Consider the following 21,835-nt stretch of genomic DNA (forward strand, 5'->3'; position numbering starts at 1 on the left):
GCGCACGCGAAAAATGTCGCAAGGGTTTAGTTTCAGGACATGGTGTATTTTCGGGGAAACACGGTAGGTAGATAGAGGGATAGAGAGAGAGAAATAGAGAAATACAGTAGATAGGTAGGTGTTTCTGCTGGCACAGCATTTGATCAATGTACTTCTCTTCAAAAAAAAGTTTTTGCACTCTGCAAACCCCCAAAAAAGAGGCTCATTTTTTTTAAAAAAAGGCATGAATAGCCTTGGAGGGGCTTGCAGAGTTCTCCAAGGGGGGGCAAAAACGAGCAAAAAACGGGCATATTCTTTGTCAAAAAAATTGCACGCATAGCCTTATGGAGGCATATAGAGTGCTGCTGGGGGTTGGGGAGGGGCAAACAACGGCCCATTTTTTGCTCATTTCTGCCCTCCCCAGCCCCCAGGAGCTCTGAAAGCCTCCATAAGGCTTTGCATGGCCATTTTGGTGAAGGAGGCGGGACTTCAGGAGGCAAAAAAAATGCTGCATTCGGTGTATAAGACGCACCCAGATTTTCAGCCTCTTTTTTGAGGAAAAAAGGTGTGTCTTATACTCTGAAAAATACAGTAACTGAGAAATGCCTCACATTGCCATCCTTTTGTAGTTCCTTTTATTACAGGAATTTTCCTTCCATAAGGAACCTTCCATTTTTCCTTTAAACCATACTAATCCAGTCATTCTGAAGATTTTCTAATAATTCTCTAAACTGAAAATGGTTTATGATGTTTCAGAGATGGTCATGCCCTGAAACAGGTTTGTTTCATCTGAAGCACGTATATAGTACAAACAACGTCCGATTCAGTGCATTAACTGCTCCTAGAATGACTGATTCAATGTGATCCAAAGAAAAAATGCAAGGTTCCAGAATTCTCCAACCATTAAATTCCCAAGAACGAGATGTAGTACATATCTATTTTTCAGGACACTTTTGTTCAGTTCATTCATGGCCCTTTAAAGCACCAGCCAATATAAATAATTTGACTTTCAAATGTTGTTAAATCTTCTGATTGTACAAAATATTCATGCTGTAACACATTCCATTCCTGCTTCATGCACCAATCAACACGGTTTAGATGCCTTGTAACCTCAAAATAACTTTCCCCAATTTAAAAAGTTCAAAAATGTATTGTCAGTGGATAGAAAAATTAACCACAATGTGAGATACACAAAGCAGAATCCAAAAAGGATTTCCTAGCTTGGAAGCAGGTGAAATGTTAGATTGCCAAAATAATAAATTAGTGAGCACTAGACTGAGTCAGTGCTCCTGCCCTTAATGTGTGCTGTTTTTACTTTCCTCCCTCTTTTTCTCTTGCAAATGCCAAGATTTTAAGTGTGTAGGCATGTCTAAAGTACAAAAGAATGAAAGACAGAGGTGATAAATTCATGGACTATGCCTTCTCTCTCAAATGAAATCAGTAACATGTCCTTTCCTAATCTCGTGAGCACCAAATGCATTGAATGTTACCTCTGTATCCCACCAGATACCACAACCAAAAATTAGGAATACGAATTTAGAAGTTACAAAGTTGGGGAATACTGGAAAAACAAATATCTCTTTCCTGGATCCATTGGAGATTTACTAAATGCCATTACCATTATCTAGTTGAATCAGAAAGTCCTCATTCTCTTTCTAAATATAAAGTGTTAATGCAGACACGTGATGACAAAAATGGTTGTATTACATCAAATATTTATTCTCTCATAAGACAATGGTATTTATCCTGCCAGCCAGAAGCCACTAATGTGACTTCAGAATAAGCAGGATACAAACGTTTGCAATGCCACATATGGAAACAATCTTGTCTGCCCACCTCTATGACAGTGCACAAACCAAGAAATTTCACCAACTAAAAAATAGCATTGCAAAATATTTACAGAAGCCACCCAAACACAAAAGCCTGATGATCAGGTTTATATGTAAGAGATTAGAGCCAGAATTTATCCTGGTAAACTATGTATTTCTTCTGATCACTAAAAATATTCAAGACAATATACTTCCCATACAGCACAGACATAACCAAGTCTTTCTTTAGAATTGATAATATGACAGTGCCTTTTCTTCCATTTTCTACTATGATTTATCCTCCCAAGTATGATCATAGATTGAGATGGAAGATATTTTATTGTCACAAAAGATGTTGTTCAACTGGATGCCATTATAACATGGAACCCCATTCCCATATCTCATCATAGAAGATAGAAATCTTAACTGATCGTCACAGAAGCCCCTCCATCTCCTTCATAAAAGCTTCATAAACATCATCCTTGGTCTGCACAGAAACAGGGGCAGATGAGCCAACCTTAGGAGTTGTTTTGGTTATCTGAACAGAAGGCTCATCATCAGGTTTTCTCAAGACAGAAGCAGCTGTTCCCTTATTCTCTCGCCGAACTCGAAGAGCTGTAGGCACAAACCGGGTGATCTCAGCCTTGGGGTTTGTAATCTGTGGCTTGGCACTAATTGTTGCTGTGGCTTTCTTCTCAATGGTGGCTGCACTGGTATCATCTGCCTTGGGGCGCTGAATCAAGCTGGGGGGAGCACTCAATACACCTGGATTTGGAATGGGAACAGGTGGGAATAAACCAGGTGGAGGAACCAAAGGAGGGCGCAACATGCCCGGACGAGGAGGTGGAATACCTGCAGAAGGAGAAATTGTTATTCTTTTGATGTTTGTGAAGAATAAACACTTAAATTTCAAATTATATACTATGTCTCAGTTAAGATTCCCAATAATTTTCCTAAGCATAAATTCATTGTGTTTGTTTCCTTACATGCACAACATCTGTACGAAAATTCAAGAGATCTACCAAGAAAGACTAATCCTAAACACATATCCTAGTGAATTTTACTTTACCTTTACAATTCAGGTATGATAATATTTACAACAGCAGAGTTACAGGCCAGCAGTTGGATTCCAAAGTATAAACATTCCTATCACTGCGCTTGCTAACACTGTGCAGTACACAAAGTTCAACAATATTTATTTTCTTCAATTACAATCTCTCACAATATTTCATGGAATCCCAACTTAGAATGAGATCTCTGTTCTACTAGAAATCACTGGAGAAATAAAAACACTTCTCAATTATAACATTACCTGGAGGAGCTGGAGGTGGCAGACGAGGAGGGGGGCCCCTAGGAGGTGGGCCAGGAGGCAAACCAGGAGGGGGACCGGGAGGCGGGCCAGGTGGCCGACCAGGTGGAGGACCAGGAGGTAAAAGCCGTGGCAAAGGCCCACGCAGTCCAGGCAATCCAGGTGGTCTTAAGAAAGGAGGAGCACCTAAACGTATCATACAAATACATGTTAGTTGACTATTTCTCAATTAAGGATAATTCTTCAGTATCATCTTCTAATTGATTTGGTGTCAACTTGTAAAGTGTTGCCATGACTACTATCAAGTGGCATAGAGAAGGGAGGAGAATTTTATGCATACTTTTGGCCAGAGTCAGGTCTCATATTCTTGCAGCTGGCATGTGAATGTGCATGTCCATAACCTACCATAGCACCTTGTTGGTGAATGTGATTTATGACCAAGGCAGAGGGGAGGGGACACAGGGGTAAAGTTCAGACGCCATTAAGTGGAAATTAGTTTCAGCTCCACAGAAGGACATGCCAAGATGTTGGTTCTAATAAATGAATGGGTTTTTTTTTAACTTTGTCTCGAGGCTCTTAAATTAATTAGGTCATCTCTTGAGAACTTCACATATGGTTTAAATTGAAAAATGATGTTTCAAGAATGCTTTGTTTACAAAGCACTCCATTTCATGAAAAGAGTGACTTAGCAATTAAAACAAATTATTTTCTTTCTGAATCAAGCTCTCCCATATGTACAGGTTAACTATGCAGAGTAGTATATATATCCATTCCAATTTGTCACCCCCCAAAAGGGGAGGGGCTCTTTTGTGACAAATTCTGCTGAGGTAACTGAAATTTAGTCTTGTGTAAAATACAGCAATTTTTTATTAATCATATAAAATGACATCAGGGTCCCTACATATAGCTAGTTTAATAATAAATCTGCCTGTTCAAATACCCACCTGGAGGGGGCCCAGGAGGAAGGCCTGTAGGAGGCCCTGGTGGTCTCAAAGGTGGTGCAGGAGGTGGTCCAAGAGGGGGTGGCCCAGGCATCGGGGGTGCTTGGATCTGAGTTGGAGGGACAGGCTGAGGTGGAGGTTGCTGCTGGGGTGGATTTGTTTGAGAAGGCGTTGAGGATCCTATCTCTGAGTGTGACTCTTCTGTGATTTGCTGCTGCTGCGGTTGCTGAGAATCCTCTGCATCAGAGTCATCTTCATCGTCATCATCATCCTCTTCAGAATATTCTTCTATCTCTTTGCCACCCTCAGGAATTTCCTGACCTACAAAAAAATTATAGGTACCGTGTTTCCCCGAAATTACGACATGTCCTGACAATAAGGCCATACCACATTTTTCTGGTGGGCAGAAATATAAGCCCTCCCCCGCAAATAAGCCCCCTGGACAACCCCCCACCTCCGGCCAGGCAGAGTGCCACTCACTAACCTAGCGGTATCCCAAAGGTGCCAAGCCGCGGGAACCGGGGGGGGGGGGTGAGGCAAAGGTGATCGCATTGCTTGGTGCCATTTGGGATACCATTAGGTTGGTGAGCGGCTCTGTGCCCAGATGAAGAGCGGGCGGCTGCTCTCTTGCAAGCGGGCTCCCAAAGAGCCGGGCACAGCCTCATGGGCAAATGGCTCTGGGCGTACACTCTATGGTTGTGGCCCAGCTGCCGGAAGAGCGTACAACCATAGAGCATACGCCCACAGCGGCCACTGCCAGAAGACTCGGTTTGGAAGCCACAGAAAAAGCCATTCGGTGGCGGCAACAAAGGTGCCCTGGCTCTGTGGAGAGAGCTGGGCCAGGGCATCGTGAGGCTGGGAAGCGCACGAGCAAGAGCGGAACAGCTGTTCGCATAACCCCCCTCTTCAGCCGTGCAGAGCGCCATTCACTGGCATTTCGAAGACGCCAAGCCACGGGAGCCGGGCGGCAGCGAACAGGTGCTCACATGGCTTGGCGATACCCATAGGTCAGTGAATGGCGCTGTGACCAGTTGGAAAGAGGGTTTGCCGGGTGGTTGCTCGTGAGCGTGGTCGCTTCATGGCTGCTGTGTTGCGCTGCTGCGACAGCGCAACACAGCCATTCGCCCATGAGGCTGTGCCCGGCTCTTTGGGAGCCCGCTCGCAAGAGAGCAGCCGCCCGGCAACCCCAAAACAATAAACCCTCCCCTCATAATAAGGCCCAAGCCATATTTTGTGAGTAAAAAGAAAATAAGACCCTGTCTTATTTTCGGGGAAACACGGTATCTCTTTACAATACTTAATAAATTAAGGGTTGTGGATAATGATCCAATATTCCTTTATGTATTTTCTTAATGTTATGGAAATTTTAAAAACAAACATATTTTCAATCATTATGATAAAAATGCACTCTAGACAAATGAATTATCTTTGCTATGTAAATAGCAGACAAGGCAAATATTAAGCAATTTCAAGGTTATTGGGCAAGTGTAGGAATATATTTTTATTCCACTTCTTACCATGATCTGGATAAAGGTAAAGGTAGAAGTTCCCCCGTACATGTGTGCTAATCGTTTCCAGCTCTAGGGGGCGGTACTCATCTCCATTTCAAATCCTAAGAGCCAGCGCTGTTCGAAGACATCTCCGTGGTCATGTGGCCAGCCGAAGGCGCACAGAATACTGTTACCTTCCCTCCAAAGCTTGTTCCTATTTTTCTACTTGCATTTTTACATGTTTTCAAACTGCTAGGTTGGCAGAAGCTGGGACAAGTAATGGGGCTCACTCTATTACGCGGCACTAGGGAATCAAACCACCAAACAGCCAACCTTTCTGATCAAAAAGCTCAGCTTTTTAACCACTGAGTCACTGCATCCCTAGCTGATCTGGAAAACTACCCTTTATTTGTGGCTTCTATCTTCATTGCAAGGGAAGCTTCCAAGGGAATCAGGAAAGTCTTCATTAAACAGAAATGTGTTTTCTCATTTGGCTGCAATCTAACAAAGATTGTGTAAATGAATTTAACAGCTATAATATTATATCTACTTTGGATCAGCCTTGCATATTCATGGTGGACTAACATGAATGATGACACACTAAAATCAAGAAATTTATAAAAATGTTTGGAACAGATCACCATGGTCCAAAATAAAACTGCACTTATAAAATGGTTTAGTATAATATTTTTCAAATTTAAGATGTGTGTACTTCAACTCCCAGAATTCCCACCTGTTCAACATTTAGTAAAAAAAAAAATCCCACAGATCCTCAAGAGGCTTCTGCTTGTACAAACTAAAAGTGTGTCCTAATGTGCTTCCAATAAGAACATGTGCTACCATAAATCTACTAATCTTCCAGTCATAACAACTCTGCTTTAAGTCAGTTACAATTGGAACAAATTCCCATTGCAAACTGAATTACATTTATCCATAGTGAATATTTATCTGTAGGCCCTTAACTGGGATGACACTGTACGCTCCTTCAGTTTCCAGGTTACAAAATTTAAGTCTTTTGGATTTACACTTGGGTCCATTCTCAGGCTTTTAAAAGTTCACTCAGGATAGCTTTTCATTTGGCTTTCTGTCTCTATGTGATGCTTCTGGAACATGTGAATTTAATAATCTGAAGGACAATGACTCCCAGCAAGTTATCATCTGAAATTATTTCATTACGATTGGTTTGTATTAATACCCCACATCCTTTACTATACTGAGTTCTTAAGATAAATCCTTGCTTAAAAGTTATCCTGGATGTTATTTCTTTAAACAAGTTTCCCTAGCTTGTCACTAAAAAAAAAATAACAAGAGGATGGGACAGAGGGAAGCTTTTTTAAAAATTATTTACCAGCCATCCGCAACATCATTGCTTGAAGTGGTGTGAGTTCCTTCAGGTTCTTCTTCTTTTTTCTTGATTTTCCAGGAATGTCAGCAAAACGTACACTATGACCTGCGAAAGTATGTCATGAAATATGATTTTTTTCATCATCTATCAGTGCTTCTATCAGGTTTACCAATATCTAATTTCCCAAAAGTTATCTATTCAGTTTTAAGTTCAAGAATATAGCTATTTCTTCCCAAGCTTATAGACATGCATGTTATAAGTGCAATGTTTCCTAATTTTTCTATTAGTTAATTCTGATCCAAATCGTTTTTCCTAAGCTTACCAGATTTCTTGTCTTCACCTCCTTCCCTTTCAGCACTGTCGTCAAGATGCATGAACTCTTCCCCTTCACTGTCAGCATCACTTCTTTCACTATCACTGTCATCAGTAGTGTCATCATGCTTGTCCTGATCCATATCGTCAGGGTATCCCTCATCTTCACTTGTACTGGAAGCATCGTCATCATGGCCTCTTCGACCTGTAAAAATTTAAGATCTGTTTTATCTGAGACAGGTGGAGGGGAGAGAAAGATTCTTTTCTATCGCATTTGCTTTCAAAATTAAAACAATTTTTTCTAGTTCCAGCTCTTAAAAATACAAGGTAAAGAGACAAAATGGATGGTATATTCAGAAAATATCTATTTTTCTAATGACATACAGGAGTTTTCAACTTATGACCATTCGTTTAACGATGGTTTGAGTTACTATGGCATTAATAAAAATGGTTTACAGCCTATCCTCAAAGTTACAACTGTTGCACCATCCCCACAGTCACATGATCATGATTTGGGCACTTTACAACCTATGCTCACTTATGACTGATTGCGGCATTCTGCAATCACAATTGTAATTTGTGACCCTACCGAGCTTCCAACATACAGCCAATGGAGGAAGCTGGATTCACTTAACAACCACAAAATGGGTTGTAAATCTGAGCGTGGGCACCTCATGAGTTGATTAACGACTATACCACTTAGCAATCAAAATTCGAATCCAAATTGTAGCCATAAGTGAAAGACAACCTGTACTGATAGTTTGAAGAGGGGAAGCCATTTACCTGTCTCTGGACTATAAGACATGTCTTCATCTCTTCTCCGAGGAGGCATTTCAACAGTGAATCCTACTTTACGCCCATACATCTGCAAAACCTGAGGTGGTGGTGGTCCTGGGGGAGGTCCAGGGGGCTTCCGACCAGGAGGTAGACGGGGTACACCATGCCCAGGAGGTGGAAGTACAGTAAGAGGCCTGACAGGAGGCCTAGAAATATGATTTAGGTAAGGTCAATATTAGGAACTTTGGAAGTCTGAAACTTTTCCTACTTTTTTCTGATAAGGAAGTCTGAAAACCCTTATCAAACATATGAGTATGCTTCGCCTTAAACAGATATAAGATCAGAAATAATTGCTTCAGTTTTCAAGATATCTAAAGATATCAAGATATCTGATTGCCTAATTTATTTTAAAAATGAAAATAATTAGTGTTTAATTACTGAAACTGGCTAGGTTTATTAACTAAAACAGAAAATTAATACTAATCAGATTTATCCAAGTCTGGAGGGAAATCAAGGGACAATTAGCTATTTTTGATAGCTTCATCAAAAGAAGAGAGAAGAAAGGAATTGCAAGAAGTTTATTCTTTGGAATATAATGCCAAACAATGATTGAATGTAATATACAAACAGAACCTGTGAGTTCTGATGGGTTTGCCATAATTATGCCTTCAGTTCCTGGTCTTGCAATCTGTTCATAATATGCCTTTTCATATATTAAAGAACAGACCATTTTCAAAAGTTGTGTTTCTTGGCTTGAATTCACCAGAACAGATTAAAGCAGCAGTAGCAGCAAAAGGTATTTATAAAACCTTATTATTAATAATATAAAAAAGATATTTGAGGCAAAAAGCAAAAGGTGTACTAAAAATTAGACAAATGGGAAAATAACAAATGTGGAACATTTTTGGAATTATCACAATGATCATGAAAAGTGAAGACTGGGCCAAGTGATGCTGATGATCTAAAACAGGGGTGTCAAATTTGCGGCTCGCAGGCCAGATGCGACGACACGAGTTTGACATCCCTGATCTAAAACCATCAACTGGGCTTTCTGGCTGAATGAGGATTCAAACCTGAATCTCTCTGGTCCTAATCTAACATTTTCCTGTAAAGAAAGTCAACTTTTGACTTAATGTGTATTTTGAATTCCTTAATCTACACTTTGAACATCATGATTGCTTGCGATGATAAAACAAAGAAAATAGCAATTATGCTTAGAATGAAGCAAACAGCAATTACAAAATAACCATACGGGATTCTAATCATTTTACCAACACCATTCAAGTTCAGTCGTCTGCAATGTAATTTCTTTCGTACCCATAGGCTGATGTCTTTTTGAGAATGGAAGGAGGCTGAGCTCCAGGTAGAGGGATGTCTTGAATGAGGATGTTGGAAGGAGCATGAGGCATGTCAGGCAGGGGGATGCTCTCCACCTCAACATGCTGAGCATTCTGGGGAAAAAATTAAGTTTCCTTAAGTTGTGCCAATAGGTATATTCGTCAGTGTTTGCAATATAACTTGCATATTTCTATTAATTTTGAAGGAATTATATCCTGAAATTGATTTGCAATAAAAACTTTTTCAAAAATAGCTGTTAAAATATAAAACCAGGAGGATTTTTTTAAAAAAAAACTTTACATTTACAACATGCAACCTTGTTTTTCACAAAAAGAAAAACTAATGGAAACAAAGTGGTAACATTTAGAAACTCTGAATCAGAGTTTCAAATTAATGCAACAGAACCAAGTGATCTAGCAATCTGTCAGTAACAAACGTTATTGAGAAAAAGGATTGCTGCACATAAAATTTTTACACGTCCAATTCTGTTCAATAACTGATTTATAAAATAGTATCACCAAAACTGAAATATAGGAAAGCATATCTAAAATACTGCTTTCCAGCAAAACAAAATGGCAGTTAAAGTAGCAAACAAGAATAAAGTATAGAAATAATAGTGATATGTAGTGTTTTAGTCCGGGAGTTAAGATAGATAACAAGTAAATTCTACTGGCATCCTCTCCTTGCAGAACTACCTCTTGCAAAGATTTGATAACCTATCTGTATTGCATGACACTGCCTAATTGACCTTTTGTTACAATAGTTTTTTTAATTAAAATTAAAAGTACAATAAAAATTAATATAGATTAAGAAAAATAATAAATAAAATGTGCCCCTAGAAAAAGAAAAAATGAGGGTGGAATGGAAAAAGGGAAAAATATAGAAATGATTTCCCTTTCATTAAGACAAGACTCACAGCCCCCCCCCCCCCACTTTCTACTAGACCAGGGGTCGGCAAACTTAAACACTCAAAGAGCCATTTGGACCCGTTTCCCACAGAAAAGAAAACACCAGGAGCCACAAAGGTCCTAACCGGAAGCCCCCTGTTCAATTCTGGAGCTGACCGGAAGTTCAGTTCCCCCACCATAGAGTCTCATACTTTTTCGAGCGCGGCGTACTTTTTCCTCTACCTGTCATAACTGAAAGCCCTATCAATTGTAGAGACAACTGGAAAACCCTCCCCTTGCCATAGAGTCTTCTCCTGGAGCAGTGTGCTTCTCTCCCCCCCACCACACCGGAAGCTTCTCTCAAAATTGTGGCGCCGACCAGTGACAGAGCCGCAGCAGAGGGAGGAAAGAGCCACATGCGGTTCCAGAGCCGCAGTTTGCTGACCCCTGTACTAGACCAAACTGGCTCTCTATTTTATTAATTTATTTAGGTTTATTATTTATATGTTATTAAATTTGAAAATATCAAAAATAAGTATTATTTAATTTTTAACTAGTAAAACCTCAGCTGGTTTCATTTCACATCATTCTTGTCAATTATTACCAATTTTAAATCCATATTCAAAACAGCCTTATTTTCAGTCATATCCTATCTCTTCTTTTAAGCCCCCCCCCCCCAACTTTTTTTTCTTAATCAGACAATCTAAAGAAAAAGTTCTGGGTACATCATTACCAATCATCCTTGAATTCTTAAAGTTAAAATTATTTTTTCCATTCTGTACTAATAATAATTCTCCTTTAATTATAATCTTTAATTCCTTCTGGTTGCCTTTAATAGACAGCATTCAAGATCTCCTCATACATTTCTTTCACCCAGAACTTTTCACCAGGAAGAAAGTAGAAGAGGTTTCTTACACTTATATTCAAATATTTTAATAGAAATTTAAATAAACTACATGAAATATTTCAACATCTTCTTTCCAATCAACTTGCCCCCTTTAGTCTCTTTAAAAGCTTTCCAAAATCAACATTCTAATCATGCTTTTGCTGCTTATTTCCAAATAAAAAATGTTTTAAGTTTTAAACTTACATAAAAATTCTTTCACTGCAGGCTGAAGGACAACCATCCAGGGTAATAAAACTTGTCCTTCTGAAGTTCTCACTATCCCAAAAAGTAATTTACAAGCCCATTTTCCATAAATTGATCAAGGAGGGAAGTGAGCCAACCCAGCATTCTTTTAAAAGTTCCGAAGTGCATCTTGGGCAAAGCTGACTCTCCCAACTCCCAGAGCTCCAAAATCCACTGGAGATGGGGAGGTATTTGTGAGGAGCATTCTGTCTGATCCCAAGTCCTGTCCTTAATTTGGAAAAGAGTTTGGTGAGCCAATTCATTCACCGGCTACAGTTTCCACTGCAGTCATCAGTTCCGCTAAAAGCAAAATCCATCTTTGCTTCCCTGGAAGTGCTTCCTACCACTGCATCTCGTAAGTGCTTGGCGCTGCTTGATTGACCTTAAGTTCCATGTCATATTCTTTTTTTAATTATGTCGTTCTAAGACACATAAGACGTCATGTTTTTTAAAATGTTCAGGTGTTTTGACAGAAAGATAGAAAATAACAATTGTAATAAATATACAGTACATTATTATTTATTTTCAGCGGCAAGAATTTACATTCATTGTGGTATCCCACTTCAGTGTCTACATTCCTTTAACTGTCTCCATTCTTAATGGTGATTTGAAGAACAAGTTAACTTCAAAAATTGTCATGTCCACTTTCTTCTTCCCTACCTAATGTTTATTAGATCAATACAAACAAAACAATCTTAACTGTTTAAAATAACAGTTTTTAAGTTTTTCCTTATGCAAATAAGGTAAAGGTTCCCCTTGCACATTTATGCTAGTTGTCCCCGACTCTAGGGGGTGGTGCTCATCTCCATTTCAAAGCCGAAGAGCCAGCGCTGACCAAAGACATCTCCGTGGTCATGTGGCTGGCATGACTAAACGCCAAAGGTGCATGGAACACTGTTACCTTCCCACCAAAGGTGGTTCCTATTTTTTTCTACTTATATTTTTACATGCTTTTGAGCTGCTAGGTTGGCAGAAGCAAGTAATGGGAGCTCACTCCATTACACAGCACTAGGGATTCGAACCATCGAACTACCGACCTTTTTGATCATCAAGCTCAGCATCTTAGCCACTGAGCTACCACAGGCCTTTCTTATGCAAATACATAATCATAAATGTTTTCAGGATGACTGTATAAACCAGGGCCAACAATAATGTCTCACATGATCCCTTTCTGCAAGGAACCCTAAAACAATTCTAGTTTTAAAAAATGGCCAAATTCTTACAAACTATCTTATCTCATAATAGTTGGGGGGAGAATGACAACATCTTTTACTCTCTCTGGCATTTTTGGCCAATATATTTTTATATATTGGGATCCACACCAGACGGTACTTGAAACGTGCTTTGTATACTATTACTGATCTCTGAACCGCAGGCCTGGAACCAATGATTTAAAACATAGTATTTAATGAATAATGACCAGCAACCAATTGCACAATGTTTAGTTTTCCTGAGGACCAATTCGTAGAAAGAAGTAACAGAGTGAAATTCTGTAACACAAGTTTGCAGAAGGAATATATGGTAAACTATATTAATTGAGCTGTTATTTCAGCCCTGCAAATGAAATCAGAAGATTTAAAAAACAGTGTTTTTGCTGTCACCACTAATTATTAAACTCTATGAGAAGTTCTAGTGAACATCTGGGCTCCTGAATGAAGCCATGTTTGTAAGATTAAATTACAACAATAACCTCATGATCCATACTGTTATCAGCAAGACACAAATCATGCACATGAGTAATTCCAAATAATTCAGATTGAAAAGCAATCTGAAAAATCAACCAACTTCTTTCATGACTACCAAGGAAATAAAATTCAAAATCAAACCAATATTTTAAAGCTAATGTGAATAGATACCTTTACAGCATCAAAGTACTGACTGAGCTGTGATCTTTTCTGTTCATATTCCACCTCTAGCTTGCGCAACTCCTTATAAATGTCTGGATTCTCCTTCTCATATAGTCGCAGGATACGCTCAAAAGTTTCACGCAGTTTCTTACGCTTGTCCTTAAGCACTTTTTCATTTAACTGAGGCTGTTGTACTGGATTAAATTCTATAAGCAGAATTGGGACAGATACATGAAAAAAAAATGTGTAGACCTTCACCTTCCCACTACCAGAGGTTCATAACAGCCAAGCACAACCATAAAGGGTACAGAAAATAGATAAATACAATAGCAACTACTTTTTCTGATAATCATCCAAAAAAAAATTGTGTCCAACTGCAGGGGGCAGTGTTCACTTTCGTTTCTTAACTGAGGGAGCCAGAGTTTTCCGAAGACATGTCTATGGTTTTCTGAAGACATGTCTATGGTCGTTTGGCCAGCATGACTATACAATCATCTATCACTTGTTAATTCTGATTTTACTTTCTTTCTCATACAGTAATGGATAATGCTTGTTAAGCTAGTTTTTCTATCACATTACTTTTTCTATACGAGTTGAAAAAGAGATTCAAACCTACCCATTTCATCAAGTTTCTCCATGTCGCGAATGATTTGTTTGGGATCCTTCATCTTTAGTACTGCTGCTCGCACCATCATGCGCTGCTTTTTGTTCTGAACTCAGCAGAAAATAAAAGCCAGAATTATATTTAATTTACCTAATACAATAAAAGTGCAACTTTTTAAAACTTTGAACGTGATGTATCTGGCAAACTTAGAGGGTTTTATTTATTCAGGTTTTACAGACAATATGACACCCACCAACACATCCAAATATATATTCATTCTTCCTCAATACCTATAGTGGATATAGGAAGTCTACATATCCCTATTAAGATGCCAAGTTTTTGAGATGCAAAAAAACAGACCAAAAAAAAAATCACTTCAGAATTTTTTCCTTTAATATAACATATATGTTATACAATTCAATTTAAAAACTGAAATCTTTTACGGTGAAAAATAACAATACAACAATGTGATTGTATAAGTGTACATACTTTTTGTTAAAGCACCTTTCTATTTTATGACAGCATTCAGTCTTTTGGACTAAGAGCCTATTAGCAAAGCACATCTTGCCTTGGGAATCTTTCCCCAATCTTCCTTGCAAAAGCGCTGCAAATCTGTCAACTGAAAGGGCATCTCCTATGCACAGTCCTCTTCGGGTAGCTCCCCCCCCCCTCCACCAAAGTTTCAACTGTATTCAGGTCTGCACTCTAGCTATGCCATTCTAAAACTTACAACTTCTTCAGAGGAAGCCATTCTTTTGATTTGGAAGTATGCACTGGGACATTATTGTGTTGAAAGATAAAATTCCTCTTCTGCATTTTAGCAGAGACCTGAAGGTTTCCCCACAGTGAGATAGGCAATTTAACAAATAAATATTTTGAACGTTCATAATTTCCTCCATCTTGTCTAAAGCCCCAGTTCCAGCTGAAAAAAAAGCAGCCCCAAAGCATAAAGCTGCCACCATCATGGTGTACTTTTGGTGATATGCAATGTCGTTTCTGTACCAAACATACTTTTTGAAATTATGGCCCAAAAGTTCAACCATGATCTCATCAATCCATAACAGAGTTTCCCAGACTTGATGTAAAATTCAGTCAGGCTTGGATGTTCCTTCTTTATAACAAAAGGCTTCCATCTTATCCCATAGCCCAGACATATAAAGGCTGGGAAATTGTTGTCACATACACTACACAACCAATACTTGCAAGAAATTCCTGCAACTCCTTTAATGTTGCTGTAGGCATCTTGGGGGCCTCTCAGATCACTTTTCTTATTGTTTTTTCATCAATTTTGAAGCCATATTTTCTCCACTTGTTGATATCTGTCTTCACTGTGTTCCATGGTATATCCAATGCCTTTGGGGGAGGGGGGGAGAATTGTACCCTACTCCTGACTAATATGTTTCAATAATGAGATCCATTTTGATGCTTTGCAACCTCTTTGCAGATTATGCCTTTTGCTCTAAAAATCAACTGCATAAATGTCAGACAAATCTAGTAGAACAATTGAACGGTATATGGACTTGATCAAAGTCACTTTAATTGATGGCAGGTATATACTTACTACTGTTTACCATCAGGCTGAATGTGATTAGTTAATTCTGAAGACAATAACATCCATACTTATAAGAAGGTGTCCACCATTACGCAACTATATTATTGTGTATTTTTATTGTTATTTTTCCTCCTAAAAGTTTTCAATTTGTTTTTCAATTGAATTGTATAGTTTATGTTATATTAAAGGTAGAAAAAATTCTGAAGTGATTTATCTTGGTCGGGCTTTTTTTAAATCTCAAAAATCTGGCTTTTATCAAAGGACATGTAGACTTTTTATATCCACTGTATATACATAATCATTTCATATACTATCTTTTGTCCAGGTTTTATGTGGCAGTTTTGGTATCCTTTGAAAATTTATGATAATTGATGAAATATGGCTTTATTAATAGCACCATTATTCTAACCCAGTGCTCTGTATCAAATCTTGCTCAGAGAAGACAGTTTATTAGGAAAAACGCTGATTAGCTAATATGATTTGTAAATTCTATATTAATACACATATGCTTAATGTCAGATACAAAGCTAACAGAAGAACACAAAGCACTGCCAGACTCTGTTTATAATTTGGCACAGTTCTATTACCTTCTTCAGTTCTCTCTTCCGGGCCTCCTTTCCTACAAAAAGAAATTTAAATTATCACAAATATATATTTTGTAAAAAGTACAGTTCAAATATGGAGATAATATATTAATGGGCACATTTTATATATGAAAATAAAAACCAGATGAAATAAATCTATCTAATATTTTTGGAATAGTTCTAGACTTATATCATAACTGGATTTCAATTTTGGATATTAAGAATGTATAAAATTATGAATTAGACTAGAATCAGAAATCTGTCAACTTGTACTTTTAAACAATTTGAAATTTAGTCTTCTATTATTTTAGTAGTGATTACCTATTACCAGCAATACATTTGACTCCATTTCCCAAATGTAAAAACCCATTTGGAACAACTGTTGGAGATATCGTCATAATATACATAATTAGCAAAGAAAATGAAAATTTGGGAGAATAGATAGCATACAGGGTTTGGACTTAGACCCACTTCAAGTCACCACTCGATCATTAAGCTAACTCTGGATCAGCTATTCTCCTTCCAACATACTCTATGTTTTTGTAGGGTTTATATTACACAAAATCCCCCTGGATACCATGTTGTATTTCATGGAAAAGGTGGCTACTATCATAAATAAATTAAACACTTTAAAAATAACTTATTTTATTTTGAAGAACTTTAAAATAAAAGGATTATGTGCAGCTTTACATCATGAACAATTTAATTCAATACAAAAGTTATTATTCTGCTGCGTAATGATTGTTTTTCAAAGTAATTCAATACATCTATTCTTTTTTAGCATAAAAAGGTAATTTGTTTCTAATATTGCCATTTCACAATGATCTATGTAGTCAGCAAATGCCTTCATTTGTTCAGAGTACCATTTTATAGAATATCACAGTACACAATGTATTTTAATACTGCTTTGAAACTGTCTTGATATTGTCCAGTATTGTTGCAAAACTGAATTTATACTAACTGCAGCACCTACTGGAAAATCTAATGCCATAATTAATTCTACTCTCCCTTAAAGAAGTCATGGTGTTGTCTATCTGGACATTAATTTCACATAAACACGCATATCCATTATGTAATTCCCTTTTAATATAAGCTTTGCAAAAGCACAAAAAAGGAGAAATAGTCATCCAAAGAAATGAAAGGCACATAATCAAATAAACCAGTTAAAAATACTATATACCACCATCATTCAACATGCCCCTCTAAACTTTCCTATCCTTCTAAATGACCATCTATCACTTCATGTATGTTCTTTTCTGTCTGATCTCTGATCACACACACACTTTTTAAAAACAACTCACTTTTCCCTTTGGTCAACTCAATCTAACGATGTTCTTGATCTTCCCCTTTTTCTTAACCTATTCACTCTTCCTACGGGTTTTTTGTTTGGTTTTTTTGCAACTTGATCCTCATTCATTCTCTATGACCAAAACATCTCAATTTATCACCTTGACTTGCAACCATAATTGAGTCCAAAATTTCTGTTGCTAAGCAAGACGGTTAAGTGAGTTTTGTCCCAATTTATGATCTTTCTTGCCACAGTTAAGTGAGTCTGCAATTGTTAAGTTAACAACATGGTTGTTAAGTGAATTCGGCTTCCCCCTTTGCTTGTCAGAAGTCCCAAAAGGTGATCACATGACCCTGGGACACAGTCATAAATATGAATCAGTTCCTAAGCACCCAAATTTTGATCACATGAGGATGCTGAAATGGTTATAAAAGTGAAAAGTGGTCATAAGTCACTTTTTTTAGTTCCGCTGTAACTTTGAAGTCACTAAACAAAGGGTTGTAAGTTACCCGCATTTTGTACTCATCATTTACTTTTATATTTGCTATGTTCATCCAGAATAGATACCACCTTAACAGCACTAAACAATCCATCATATATCTATTCATCATCCATTTGAAAGACAGAATTTATGGACTGCTGCAGATAATGCAACTCTCTGGATTTGCATATTGTTTTCATATGAATATTTTATGGTTGGGTTAAAACTTTTCCATCCAGTTTCCACTATAAGTAATATTCTACCAACTATCACCGATTGATTCCTTTTTTCATATGTTCCCAATACAACCTAAATAACCTCAATTCAGACTTTCTGATATATATTTAATTTTTTATTCATAATTAAATCTACACTTCCACTTTCGACATAGGTGCATCAATCCCCTTCCAGAGTTGGCATTACTTTTATTCGGTTCTACTGTATTCTTCATCTTTGATTCAAAGGCATGGAATGAAATTTACTTTAATTCATTAATCATTTTCATTTCATTCATATTATTTATTATTTTTCCTCTTATATTCCAAGTCATAATCTTCAAATGGCTCAATTGTCACTAGCGTGCTTAATAGGTATTTATCCCCACTGGGCATCCTGGCTTTGGTATAATAGAGAACATGTAGATTAAATTACCAGCCTTAATAGCATTCATGTTATATGAAGCAATGCCTGCTAATGGTAAGGACAGTCTGGTCAGTTTGGGCACATTTTGTCCAGTAAATTCAAGCGCAACCAAATCCCAATTTCACTTCAAGCATGTTTATGCTATTTTGTGCAATCTACAGGTCACCTTGCAATGTATTTTTGTCTACATCCCATACATTTAGAAGGTATATGCAATGTATTCATACATACTTTTATTTTCCTAAATAAGTGATATTCTTTACTGGTGAACTGAAGAATATGAATGCACATGAAGCCTGAACAGTGTTAAATACATAGAACATATTACAAACCAACAATGACATACCCTCTCTATCCCATGTCCAAACATGAAAAAGATTTCAAGGAACTTACGAGCTTGGTCCGTGGGGTTCATGAACTTCCCACTCTTAGTGGAAGATGTAGATCTCCTTCCCATTTTGACTATTTATCTCTTTTACTGTTCCACTTGATGAAACTAGACAAGATAGAGAGAAAACATAATTTCAGTAATATCCTAACAGAGAATAATAAGCCATCTTCCTCAGTTTCCCATTCATCAGAGATTGGACTGCCATTTGTCAGAAATGGTGTAGGGTCTCCTACTTGAGGGGGGAGGGGGGTGTTGGACTACATGACCTTTAAGGTCCCTTCCAACTCTGTTAATATATATTTCTGCCTTCCTCAAATCTCTTGTGACCATGGCTTCTGCCAAGGAGCCTCTGAAATCACATCCCTGATTAACAAAAGAGGAAAGGCAGAAATAATTCCCCCACAGTTGCTGAATCCAAATTCCTTTTTTTTTTTTGTATTGAAATTACTTGGCTCTGACAACAGCTGGCTCATGTTTTGAATAAGATTAAAATAAAGATCCAATGCAGCATAACCACAACCTCCAGTCTATTAACAGCCACTTATTACTATTTAAACAAGTCTAGCGTGAAAGATTTGCAAAGCTAGAAAGGAGAAGGAAAAGTACAACATAAACAACGCTAGATGGGCAAAGAGGAGTAACTGTTTAGGACAGAGAAGATCCCCAAGGGAGAAATCACCCTTTCCTACTTTATTTTCCTTACCTGCCGCCAAGGCCGAAAGTCCTAAACCGCCCAGAGAGCCACCAAGGCGAAACTACGGGCTACGTTTTCCGCAGAGCCCATTCAAATGGAGTCCTCCAACCAGCTAGCTCAGCCCGATGATCTGACTCCGGCGGAGAAAAAAAATCGAATCCGCTTCCAGAGAGTTTCCTACTCAGGCGCCATCTTAAAAATCCACGCGATTTCGCGGCTGTACCAATGAAACCGAGTGCGGGCCGGAGAGACTCGCACGGCGCCGACTTCCGGCCAAATGGGTGGCGTTTGGTCACGTAGACTTTATAAACTTGCCTCTAGCGCATAACTTCCGAGTTCATTCTAAACCATCTTCAGTGCATAACTGAAAAGCGTAACAGGGAGAAAACAGTAAGTGGGGGGGGGGGATAGGCGTTACTGTTTTAAAGACACGGTCTTATTTTGTTTCAAGGTATTTATTGTTGGGTTAATTTTTAAAGTTATGAAAATACACCTCTCTATACAATGCGAAAAGTGACAAATATCTGAGATTAACACCACTGCAAAATAAAATGGGCTCAATTTAAAGAGGTTGCGACTCAGAGCTTTTTAAAGCCACCTGCAACTGCAGCATAGTACTCAAAATGCAGACACTAATTTATGTTAGATTTGCAATTTGGTGAGTGCTTTCTGCATTTCAGTTGCATTCATAACAGCGTGAACAATCTAGGTAGGACTTGTACAAAAATCTGGCCCATATACAGCAGCCCTAGTTTATTATTCACTATAGTGCCATATAGTTCATTTTTGCTCCATCGGGGAAAAAAATCTAGCTCTGTAGACAGGTAATGCATTTACTGTATTAGGAGCCACAAAAAAAGAAGGCACAAACGTTCAACTTCTGCAAATGTTTTAATTATGGAAGTTTTCAAAATGCTACTATTCCTAGGAGAGAATAATCTGCCTGTATTTAAAAAGCACTAGCCACTGAAAGAATATGTCTATTGGGACTCCCCACAGCTAAAGCGCTATCTACCACATCCTGCCCTAGCATAAACTTCTACCAACCTATGTTTTCTACCTCCAATGCCAATCTCTAACCTGCCACAAGCATGATGCTACCCAAGTGGCGTTACCCTAGTTACAATATAAGTGGTGATATAAAGATAGGGGTAGATAGCTTGGCTTTACAATTTACAAGATTTATCTTCCTCCTCTCATATCATCATCATCAACCAATGGGAATATATATCCCCTGTTTACTCCCCTTAATACTGTATTGTCTGGGATTAGACCTCGGTTATGAGATTAGGTCTGACAATGACCCTTGTATTTATCCCTGTAAAAACCTAATGAGTTTATGTGCAAGAGTTTTGCATGAGGGATTTTTAAAGAAAAGCTGACTACCAGCACTATCTATTGATAAATTCCCTTTGGATTCAAGTTTAAATCCGTATCCCAAAGCAACCCAAACACTGATAGTATGATGGAAGGACACTTCAATCCCCACAATGGAAGAATGGCTGCAAAAGTTGACAGAGTTAGCAGAGATAGCTAAATTGACTGCTTTGATAAAAGAAAAAATATATAAATACTTTTGTTTCTACCTGGAAACCACTTCTGGACTTTGTGCTTGAGAGGGGGATGAAACTTTTATTTTGGGTTTTACCAGTTAAATAGATTTATTGATATAGTGTTGGAAGAAATGTCCATCTGGATTCAGTTCCAAGTGGGGAGAAAGGCATTGGAAACATGGAGGCTACTTGGAAGGATGGTTTAATGGTGAACAGGACCACATGGGTTTTAGGTCCTGGACAGCTGAACACATGGAGTGGAGAGTGAATGTTATTTATATCCTCTCTTGGGCTTTGAACTTGAGCTTCCTGTTCCTGTGGAAAGGGCAAGTACCCTATTTGCTGTCAGACTCCCAGGGAGCAGAGGTCTACAGAGATCTAACTCTGTAGGCTGTCTGTGTCCCAGGCTTGGTTGAATCTTGCTGGGTGATGTAAGGAAGGGGCTTTGGGTAATTCCTATTGTGGCTGAGGTCTAATCCTACCTATGTTGGATCTTGGGTGAGGGTATTTGCTTATGAATAGACCTAGCATCACTTTATCTCTTAAGTACTGACATCTGCTGGGCGCTATTGAGAAGGGTGAGGGCTATTAAGAGTGAGTCTGCTTCCTGCCTCAAAAACATGTTCCTCCATTTCTCATCCAGGGAAATATAATATTCTGCCTTTTTAATATTTCCTAGACTATTTCATTCTTCTAGAAGAGGGGTGGGTGCTAACTTTCTACAATAGAAATGGCTATGTGAAAGTAAAAAGTTGAGGTTATATGTTATTATCTTATTATACTGCATCAAACGGAGTTGAAAGTCAATGCCTTTTCTTTCCTTTTCCCTTCTTTTCTGCACTCTTCCCTTTCCCTTTCCCTATTTTCCCTATTATTTGTTTTTG

General features: G+C 38.1%; 1 protein-coding gene across 1 annotated transcript; it reads right to left on the bottom strand.

Annotated features, from left to right (window-relative positions):
• Nucleotides 1–1,674: 1,674 nt before the first annotated feature.
• WBP11 (WW domain binding protein 11) lies at nucleotides 1,675–19,681 on the bottom strand. The gene is made up of 12 exons (XM_081957417.1): nucleotides 19,408–19,681; nucleotides 18,707–18,809; nucleotides 15,906–15,937; nucleotides 13,779–13,872; nucleotides 13,172–13,368; nucleotides 9,279–9,412; nucleotides 7,968–8,167; nucleotides 7,195–7,389; nucleotides 6,876–6,977; nucleotides 4,041–4,358; nucleotides 3,100–3,282; nucleotides 1,675–2,639 (listed from the first exon to the last, which is right to left on the bottom strand). The coding sequence occupies exons 2-12, from the start codon at nucleotides 18,768–18,770 to the stop codon at nucleotides 2,221–2,223; spliced, it is 1,938 nt and encodes a 645-aa protein (XP_081813543.1). The 5' UTR covers nucleotides 18,771–18,809; nucleotides 19,408–19,681; the 3' UTR covers nucleotides 1,675–2,220.
• Between the last annotated feature and the right edge of the window lie 2,154 nt (nucleotides 19,682–21,835).

Source organism: Natrix helvetica, assembly GCF_964273705.1.
Source record: "Natrix helvetica genome assembly, chromosome: 6".
In the NCBI taxonomy this organism is placed as follows: Eukaryota; Metazoa; Chordata; class Lepidosauria; order Squamata; family Natricidae; genus Natrix; species Natrix helvetica.